The sequence below is a fragment of the Sphaeroforma arctica genome, assembly GCF_001186125.1.
Source record: "Sphaeroforma arctica JP610 unplaced genomic scaffold supercont1.641, whole genome shotgun sequence".
Lineage (NCBI taxonomy): Eukaryota > Ichthyosporea > Ichthyophonida > Sphaeroforma > Sphaeroforma arctica.
The window spans coordinates 10,000-21,004 of record NW_014039917.1 but is presented as its reverse complement, the minus strand read 5'-3'; the positions used below and the strand labels follow the sequence as shown (position 1 = coordinate 21,004).

The window sequence follows — 11,005 nt, the reverse complement described above, 5'->3', positions numbered from 1 at the left end:
ATAGAAGGCTGAGTATTGTAAAAGCCCCCCATTGCAGGGAGTCTAAGTATGATTGCCAAGATTTTGTTGGAATTTTTCGATGTTTGCCGAGTCCAACCTTCCTGATCATTGCTCCGAGTCGGAGTATTTATTTTTCTTGAACTCGTCTGTCATCCTGATCTTGTTGTTACGTAAGTCGATGACTACGCCTAGGTGCTGAAGCTTGCGTACTGGTTTTACCCAGTATCCCTTCCCGTCTGCGAGCTCCAGTCTTAGAATACCGAAGAGGTGTACTATCAGACGACGGTGTCACAGGATGATCCTCTGTGTGTGGCCCAGTAATAGTAGATCGTCCACATACAGGATTATGCAAATCCCCTTGGTCCGTAGGACCTTCCTCATTATGTTCATGAGGAGGTTAAACCACGCCGGAGAGAACCACAGCTGGCCGGTGTGATCCCTGAACTGCCAAAGGCGCGGGTTTTCCACAGCTAACGCATAGAATCCGTCCTTTATATCAGCGGACATAGCTGTATTCCCCGACCTGGCAATTTGTGCCAGTCTTTCTAGACCCTCTGCGCGGAAATTCTTCTTTTCGACGTGAGAGTTGAAACTCTCTGGATTCAGTATCCGACGTGCCCGAAGTCCGTCTGATTTGAGAATCATTAATGCTTGATGAACCGGATATGCTTCGGACTCCTGACATTTCCGTATGATTCCTTGTATTTCCAGCCGTGTTAACTCTGTTACTGCCATCTGTTCTGTCACTTCCGAAATATTTATCCACCTTCCCGTCTGCGATGGTGGTAGAGGTCCCTTCGGCCCCCAAACCGGCTGTACGCCATATGTGATTGCTTTTAGGACCTCCTTGTTCGCACCGTGCTGCCTCCATGTGCATATTGCACTTCTGACTCGTTGATAGAGCGGAGTTGGCGTATGCGATTTAATCGTCGTGGTTATCGCCTCCTTTAGTTAGCGCAATTTTGTGCTGGCGCTTCTTAGTACTTTTGATATACTTAGCGATAGAGGAGGAATTACGGTGTTGTGGACAGATTTGCTGCTCTACCAGAGCAGTGAAGTCTGATCCCTTCTGAATGCGTAACTGTTTTCAATTCGACGACCTGACCGAGATCCCTGATGACACCTAAAATGAGACCGTTATAGGCCTCTTCGCGATGTTCGATAGATAGACCCCCGAGATGAATCTGTCTGTGTCCGTGGGCTAGATAATTTGCCCAGTTGAGAATATAGTCGAGTTCTTTAACCACCGGCTTCTTTTGGTCTCTATAACACGTCGGCGTCTGAACTGGGGCGTCCGGCAAGCCAATAGTATAGCGCACATTGTCCTGGCACCAGATAGCGGTGCAGATGTCCAACGCTTGTTTTGTACTCCACTCGGTTTGAGCGACTGATGGCTACTAGAGAAAGTTATTGATGAAGTCTGATGCCGATACCCCATTCATTTCTAAACAAAGACCAAAAGGACTTCCTCCCCGGCACCATGTAACCTCGCTACTTGAGCTCCTGACGTATATCCGCGGCTCTTTCCCTAAGGTCGATGGAAACTGCTTGGTGTGCTTGGGGTTGAGGGATGTACTTGGGGTTGAGAGAGTTGCGGTTCATTCTCCATTGCGAGGAAATGGAGTTCGTATATTTGAGAGAGCCAACGCTTCTGTAAGAAGGTAACATTGGATGATGGGTAACTGTGGTTGCCTTTCTTTGCTTGAAGACCCGGTATTCCATGGGTACAATGTTGAACAATTGAGGAATGAGACAACCAAAATATACACACTATTGCTCGCTGAATTGGTCCATTGAAAATTCGCAACTCAGATAGGGTCGACATGGAAAGCCGATCTTAACAAGTGGCGGAAAGATAAGCGTAATTGTACTTCAATCGAAAAGATCGATATACTTTCAATCTTGTACAATCATATCACAAACACATACATACAAATATATGTGTAAGATTCGGTCAATCAAGGCGATATTAACGCCTTTGAGTAATTAAACGCTTAGGTTAAGTCTAAGTATAGTTAAATTCGAAATAAATGAACGAAAGAGTCTTTTGATAATGTTAGGTATGCCTCGAGAAAACAACAATACTCTGGGAGATTGTGAGGCTGAGACATTGCCTATATATAATCCTCTCAGTACTGTTTTCGCCGAAGGGATTGTATTTAGTGTTTCGTAGTCGCTCTATTGAAAACTATGGTATGTTTCTTTGGGGCGAATCCGAGAGACTCATAAAATCCTATCTTTAGAAGAAAAAAAGTAGAAAAAAAAATACTCTTGATGTCCATAGTTATTGCATTTACCAATAACTTGCCACTTATCAAGAATTACCGACTTAGACTTCAACAGACTGGCACATCTGGTTGGCTGAACGGAGGTTAAACTATGTGACGCCAATTGTCCCTAGTAACCTGTATTCGGTTGAGCCATCTCGCCACCGAAGTATTCAGATATAAATAGATTTGGAAGTTAACATAGTTCTATTAATAGAACTAGTCCAATCATTTCTTTGGCATTTTAATCCGGCCTTTTAATGGCCTTATCCAATTATCTGATATGTAACATGGACAAGGTATTTAATTAATAAAAACTGTTAAACCCCATTTTAGGAAACTTAAGCTCCTCGTATTATTAAGAGTATGTTTATAGTTTGCGTACTGCTTAATAGTATGTTTATAACATAGAGTCTAATGTGGAGGCCCGGCTGTTACACAGCCCCCACCCAGCTTTGAAATCCAAGAGAGACTAGTTGCTCACTCAAGCCGATTTTGGATTTACAAAGCGAGAAGCAAAAACGGGTCGAAACTTTAAGTAGCATAACAGCTAGTTAATGTTTCTCAGGCGGAGAAGTTAAGCGTTCTCGGTTACTCTGTGAGTTTTGGGCTAAGGTCCAGTAGGTTCGTGGTAGTCGACTGGACGTTTCTTACGCTTCAGTGGCTTAATCACTTATGAAGGGTGAGCATTAAAGCTCGGATAAATGCTGTAGGTGCGTAAATTTTAACTTACGTGCCTTCAGACGATGGAAACATGCTATTTTTTCAGCTTGTGACTTATGCAGGCGTTTACGCCATTTTCGATTAAAGGCTTTCAAATAGCCTTGATTATCGAGAGCATTTGAAGTCAACTCAGCGATTGTACCGTCTATAAAGCGTGTACGATAGCATGTATAACTTCCCTTATCCGTTCTCCATATTTCTTTAAATTCAGAACGATCAAGAGGTGCATTAGTCCTGTCGTCTTGCGAGTATAATCTCGGTAGTCGGAATCCGACTAGTGCCTATATTTAAAGCACTAGAACCGTCGGGGTTATTAACCCTATAGGTTCCACTTTTAGTGTCGGCTACAGAGATTATATATGAAGGGTGAGCATTAAAGCTCGGGATAAATGCTGTAGGTGGGTAAGTTTTAACTTCCGTGCCTTCAGACGATGGAAACATGCTATCTTTTTCAGCTTGTGACTTATGCAGGCGTTTACGCAATTTTCGATTAAAGGCTTTTAAATAGTCTTAATTATCGAGAGCATCTGAAGTCAACTCAGCGATTGTACCGTCTATAAAGCGTGTACGATAATATGTATAACCTCCCTTATCCGTTCTCCATATAATGTCTGTAAATTCATATCGATCAACGGTCGCCTGTGTGCTCGGACGTAGGCAGGTCAACCAATTCAATGATGACCCTGCGCCATGAAACATCTTCAGTCACACTCTTAAGCGGTGCGAACCCATAGCGCTTAATCTGGTTGAGATCACAGTCTGTACATGACTGATATACTTTGTCAACTGAAGTTGCCAGCTTAGGGTGCGCAATCCCATTTTGCTTAGCATCTTTAAGCGCGTCTACTACGTTCTGGTGCTTCAGCTTATGGTTTTGCGTCAGCCAAGCAATAATGTTTTCATCATTCTGCTCCTCCAGAATAAAGGCAGGGCGTTGAGAATCCACTTGCGTGGTCTCTAAGTCTGTAGTGTTTCCAGACTCCTGTCCTTCTTTCGCATGAGTGCCACGAGTGCGCTCGTGTGCATTTGATACATCTGACTTATTTAATAGTCGCATTATATGTGTATAGGCTTCGGGATTATCTTTCATCAATCCCTTTAAATATAGGGATTGAACTTCGGGCTTGGTCTTTATGCTATTAAACAGAGTCCTAACTAGAGATTGTTGCTTCTTAACTGTAGTATCATTAGTAGATTGTATTTCTTGTGCACAGACTTCAAGTGCTGTGTTGCCTTTGAACTGCTTAACGTTCAATTTAGTAGAGAGTGGAATCTCTGATTCTTTGACCTTGTTAAGGATGGTCACAGAAGGGGTCCAGTTGGTTGTTCCAATAGGACCTATACGACATATTATAGTATGTCTCCAGGGCGTCTTCTGGACGGCTTGGGTACCCTAATATAGGAAAGTATCCACTTTCCTATCTAAATATATTGGCTCGCATTGTATCATGCTTATTAATGTATTGAGCCATGGATCTTTACTCCGTAATGGGCAACACAACGTGATGGTAGCTTTATGTATATGAACTTAATTTAACAATTGGGCAATTAACTGCCATGGTGGATCAGCCCACGCATTATGTTCGGAGAGGTCTAGTTGAAAGGCATCTCCTAGAGGATGATTTAAAGTCCTGGAATTTTTAAGTTGTGCATTATGATGTGCAGCAAGCATGTCAACTATATGTGGCCCAAATATATTTTGAGCCAGTTCAAACCACCTGGGGTTACATTTCCAATCAGTGGCTAGTAACTCACGTACGGATTTAAAGTCCAGTACGAAGCGTGATAACATATCCGGTAAATGGTAATGTATCCCTGGTAGATGTTCGATATCAAAATGAAACTTTGATAGTGTATCATGCCGTCGGCTCAGTAATTAAGAGTCTGGCTTCATTTCCTTCATATATTAAAGGGACTTCTGATCACACATCAGCGTAAAAGCTGTTCCGTATAAGTAATCGCGGAAGTGTGTTAAAGCTGCTACTATGGTTAGTAGCTCTTGCTTCACAGTTGGATAATTCAACTGTGATGCATTCATTGCTCGGCTAAAGAATTGTATATACCTAGGTTTATTATCTATAACCTGGTATAGTACACCCCCGAGTGCTAAGTCTGATGCGTCTGTTGCTATTTCAAAAGGCACGTCATTGACTGGTCCTTATAAAACCGGGGCTTGTTGGACTGTGTGCTTGAGTACTTTGAATGCGTCATCACACTCTTTAGTCCACAAGTATCCTAGTTTGCCTTTATGACATCTTAAGTGTCCAAAGGCTTTAAGATAATCAGCCAAGTGTGTTACTCCATCTGAAAAGAAATTTACAAAACCACACATGCTCTTGCCTGTTGCTATTTCAAAAGGCACGCCATTGACTGGTCCTTGTACAACGTATATACCTAGGTTTATTATCTATAACCTGGTATAGTACACCTCCGAGTGCCTAGTCTGATGCGTCTGATGCTATTTCAAAAGGCACGTTATTGACTAGTCCTTGTAAAACAGGGGCTTGTTGGACTGTGTGCTTGAGTGCTTTAAATGCGTCATCACACTCTTTAGTCCACAAGTCTCCTAGTTTGCCTTTATGACATCTTAAGTGTCCAAAGGCTTTAAGATAATCAGCCAAGTGTGATACTCCATCTGAAAAGATGTTTACAAACCCACACATGCTCTTCACATCTCTTCCTGTAGTTGGTGTTTGCCAATCTAACAGGTGTTCCACCTTACCGGGGTCGATTTTAATACCTTCCCCAGATATACGGTAGCCTAAGAGCTGTATTTTGCTCATGGCGAAGTGACATTTCGTCTCGTTAATCTTGAAGTTTTGTTCGTTGAGCCTCTGCAGGACTCGCCTGACTAATGCGGCATGTTCGCCCTTAGTCTTAGACAAGATGGCTATGTCATCTATATAGACTTGCACGTTAGGTATGTCTGCAATCATTTCCTCCATTACTTGTTGGATGAATGCTGGTAAGGAGTGCAACCCGAAAGGTGCACCTCTGAACCTTTATGTGTACCTTTCCAGGTAAAACTAAAGTACTTACAATGGGGTTCATAAATTTACATTTGATGATACCCCGGTGTTAGGTCTATGGATGTAAACACCGTGGCACCTTCCATTCGTCTCAGTAACTCGTTTATACGAGGGAGATGAAAACTATGAGTCGGTAATAACTTATTTACTGGACTCATATTTAGACATACTCTGACTTTCTTAAATGTTCCGTCAGAGTTGTGTTGATCAACTGCCAGTAATGCAAAGTTAACCGGCGTTTGTTGGTAATTAATTTCGATTTCCCCATCGGATAACCATTTCGCAACTTATTCTTTAACTACAGCTTCGTGTCTCCAAGAAACATAGTCTCTTGAAGGGCATTTGAGCTTAGTAAAGTCTACCCTGGTTAAGTCAAGGCTGCATATTCGTCGTTAAAACGAAATTTTGCCCAATCTGTGATCTTTATCTTCTTATTTACTAGAATCAGATCTATGATTTGTCCGCAAAGTCAGGTATTAATACCTTGACTGTGTCTGACGGGGGCTTATATGGTTTCAGACAGTTATCGTCTGATTGATCCTTTAATGGATCTATGTTATTTGGCAAACCAGTTACGGTTAAATCTAGAGTGAATAAGTCACTCATTCCGACTATTAAGTCGTACTTCTGTGACATCTTAACTATCACAGCTTGGGTAGTGACTTTATTTCCATTGCAATATACAGGTATTATTACACGTTCGTCTAAAGAGTCGTTGTATTTCCTTTGTAACGATTGTACCTGGTAGTACTTTCACTCCAACTTAATGTCGGGCTTTTTGTCAAAGACTTGGCGTGATAGCCATTGGTCTTCTCACACTTGTCACACTTAGTAAGAAAGTGTGTACAGGTGGGTGCATGTCTGCCATTCCAATAACCGTTAGGAGTCAATTGGTACATGTCATACCCACACTGTGCGTCGGCACATTACTTATTCTCCTTAAATGGAGGTTCCTTGTCCTTCGCCTCCGCGCGTGCCCGTTTATCGGGCCGCGTTGATTGATTGGAGTCGCGAGCACGTGTCTGGTTAGGACGCGTCCAATGAGGCTTATCTTCTGACGTCTGGTGTGAGAGGTATCCTTGATCAGGTAGCTCGCGCGGTTTCTTATTTACCACCTCTCCCTTCGAGTTTACTCGGTGTGCGGGGAAAAGAGTGGATACAGTATCATAAAACTGTTCCCACGTAAGTCAGGATAGATAAAACTTTGTTTCATATACCTTGTCTCAGGCCTCAGTAGCGTATTTACGTCGCAACTCGGTGTACAAACTTTCACGGTCGTTGTTCCCTATGTTCTTACAGAAAACATGCGTAACCAGGAACTCGTACCATCGCTGCGCCTTGTCCTTTGTTATATCAGGACGGTTAAGGTCAGCATCAAGTTTCAGAATATAACTCCGAATAGGAGTATTCTCAACTGGTTCTGTTAAGATTGAACTCAGTCCTGGACTGAGCATGTCCTTGCTTAATAAGGACGTAACCAACCAACACACAGCTGGCCAGTTACGACAAGTGTCTAGCTCAATCTGGTGTCGTTGCAGGATCAAGTAACTTGTTCCTGTAGGGTCAAACAACTGCATTAAAGCGGAAATCCATTGCTGGGGATCGATATCATTCGTCTCCAGCATGATCGTAAATGCATTAATTGTACGGGTTAGCGTATCGAGATCATGGTTGTTTATAAACTCGACCTGCTTGCTGTTGGCATCCCAGTTCGACTTAAGTCGACTGATCTGTCCCTTCTTCTAATTTTCCCGGTGGTCTTGCCCACGTTGGGTCTGAAGTTGCTGATCGATGCGCTTCTGCTCGATCGCAATTATATTAGCAAAATATGATACGTCATCAGCACGGTGCTCGTCATGGGCGATTTCCATCTTAATGGTGTATTCGTCGACCGATTTATTGAGTTCGGTCACCTCGTCAGAGTGGAAATCCTCTGCGGGCTGGTGTAATGCTGTGCGATCGAAGCGATTAAATTCGACATCGATAACACGTTTACGGGAGTGTTTATTACCCCTTGTAAAGTCCATGGTCGAGGCCTTTCGGTGCTCTGTTCCTTGGATAGTAGTTGGTATTATAATCTTGGGTGATTCATGTGTCTGGATAACATACCCAGTCTTAACTGGTTTCTGACGATTGTCATCCCAGTTGGATAAGGGTGGCGGAGTATTTTTACCTGCCTCTGGGTCTATAATACCCTCAAGAACGGGCGATTCATGGCCGGGTGTTAGAACAGGCGAGTAATTAGCCTGGAGTTCTGGTGGTAGTACCTCGTAAAGAACCGTCGACGTTTTGTCCACTTCGGTAGGGCTTCAGTAATGCCCGGAGAAACACGCTCGCGTAAGTGCTATGTATGTTTTCCTGATCTACACATTCCATCTACATGTTCAACAGTCACGTCTTTCATAAGGGCGGCTAACTGATTCTTAAGATCAGTGTTTTCAGTAATTAACTTACTTATGCGTGTTGGTCCAGTGGTCTCGGACGTAGATTCGGGTTTACCACTTGAGCTTGCCTCCTCTTCTGGTTCCGGTATAGGTACCTTCTGGGATTCGTCTTTGTCCCATATAATTGGTGACTTTTCTTTCTGAGTTTCGTCAGAAGAATTGGTTGGGGCGTCTTGAGACGTGTTTTCGCCGAAGGGATTTTATCTAGTGTTTAGTTGTCGCTCTATTAGAAACTATGGTATGTTTCGTTGGGGCGAATCCGAGAGACTCATAAATTCCTATCTTTAGAAAAAAATAGAAAAGAAAAATAATAATACTCCTGTTGTCCATAGTTATTGCATTAACCAATAACTTGTCGTTTATCAAGAATTACCGACTTAGCCTTCATCAGACTGGCACATCTGGTTGGCTGAACGGAGGATATACTAAGCAACGCTAATAGTCCTTAGGGATAATATTATTTATTTCAAAAATAGTCCTTAGAAACCTATGTTCGGTTGTGCCATCTCGCTACTGAATTTTTTAAATATAGATAGATTTGGAAAGAAAATATAGTTCTATTAATAGAACTAGACCAAATCTTATGTTTGGTTTTTTACTGAGGCCTTTTAATGGCCTTGTTCAAATATCTGGTATGTAAAATGGAAAAGGTATTAATTAATAAAACCGCTAAAAACCACTTAGGAATCTTAAGTTCCTCGTACTATTAAGAGTACGTTTACAGTTTACGTACTGCTTAAGAGTACGTCTATAACATAGAGTCTACTGTGGAGGCCCGGCTATTACAAGCGCATATATAAACATATGCACATACGCTTATGCATGAGCATGCTCATGCTTATGCGATACATGTGCATTTGCTTATGCATGAGCATGCTCATGCTTAAGCGCATGCATGTGCAGATACTTGTGCATACGCATGCTCATGTTTAAGCGCATGTATGTGCATATGCTTATGCATGTGCTATATAATTAAATGTACATATGCATATGCATATGTACATACATAAGCATTCTTATGCAGGTGCATATACATATGCACATGTACATACATAAGCATGCTTTTGCTTGTGCGTATGCATATGCACATGCACATGCTCTAAAGATTATATTTACTAAACTGTGTAAATTAAGACACACATGTACACATAGACACATACATAATATGACATAGATATATCTATTATTTATAGCCACATACTCGTAAATTTACATATAGTCACATACGTGCTATCATATGTTTATACATGTTCATACATAAACACACACGCGCCCACAATATACTACTACTTACCTGTATTCAGGGAATATCTATCCCTGCCACCATATTGATCAAACATGTCACTATAGTTTTCATTGTTATCATTCTCCTCATTACTCCATCCTTCGTCTTTATTTGGATCATATATCCTAATATAGTTTGAAATAGTAAAAACTGCATAGAAATAGCTGGCCTGTGTTGCATTGTACATATCTAACTCGCACGCTCGTTTCAATGACGGAAATTGCTTCTTGTCTATACCCAATCCACATTCAGCGGCTTCCTCGACGTGCTGTGCTGAAGATTAAAGAGTTCTTTATATCTTCGTGGTCGGTCCGACCTATTGCCATAGTCGTTTAAATGGTATCTCACACCCTTAAAGGGTACGAGGCAATGCCAAGTTAACGGGTATGCCATATCTGCAAGGGTGCATTTTCCTGATGTTGTGCAGTTAAATATGAATAAATATGAATTAATATATATTAAAAATAAAATCGCTATAAACCGTACAACTTACCCTTTGACATGACCCATCCTGTCGATGACATAAATTTCTCATAAACAACACCATCATGTGTACAGCCTTCCGCTCCGCACAAAATGTACACTCCAAATACCTGGGGTTCTCATTCTCTCACGGAGTACCGGGAATCAACCTCGCTAGACATAAGGAATCCCTGGTTGCAGCATTGTCACTGGGTATTGCTTCTTTCCGCGCTTATGGCTTCCATGGCTTCAGCTGGCAACACCCCCGCAACCGACTGGTGATGTTTAAAACATTCATCCTATCCACGGCTGCATATGGGCTGAACATTATTGCCTGGGCTCCGCCTATATGGAAGGATGCGTTGGACCCCCTGTTCGAGCGCTTTAACTCAGCACTCATCCAAGCAGCAGCCATCACCACGGGCACTAAATACCCTCGGTTTCCCAAACATCAAACAAACTTACTTCACGTTTGCGGTCTGCTCCCCGCGCGACCATTCGCGGACTACCTCGGAGGTAGCCTGGGAATACAACTCGACTCAATGCAAGCAAAAATCCACTTACCCCTCTGACGCAACCGCCTGGGCCCACGATAAACCATCACTGCGCTTCCCGTACAGTATCTATGCTCACCTGAAAACTGTACACAAAACCACGGGCGGGCGTACATCCGACCACGTAGCCCTCCGCCAACGCTGTGACGACATCAGGAAGAACTCAACAAAACGTTGGTCCCACAAGAAGATCGCGGCAATGGCCCGGCGCCAATACTACTACCAATTGGTTATGGGTAAA

The 11,005-nt window shown here is 42.5% G+C and overlaps 1 protein-coding gene across 1 annotated transcript; it reads right to left on the bottom strand.

Annotated features, from left to right (window-relative positions):
• Positions 1-105: 105 nt before the first annotated feature.
• Positions 106-735, bottom strand: SARC_07790 (hypothetical protein; the record flags this gene model as incomplete). The annotated part of the gene is made up of 2 exons (XM_014298257.1): positions 106-250; positions 341-735. The coding sequence occupies 2 exons, from the start codon at positions 733-735 to the stop codon at positions 106-108; spliced, it is 540 nt and encodes a 179-aa protein (XP_014153732.1).
• Positions 736-11,005: the final 10,270 nt, after the last annotated feature.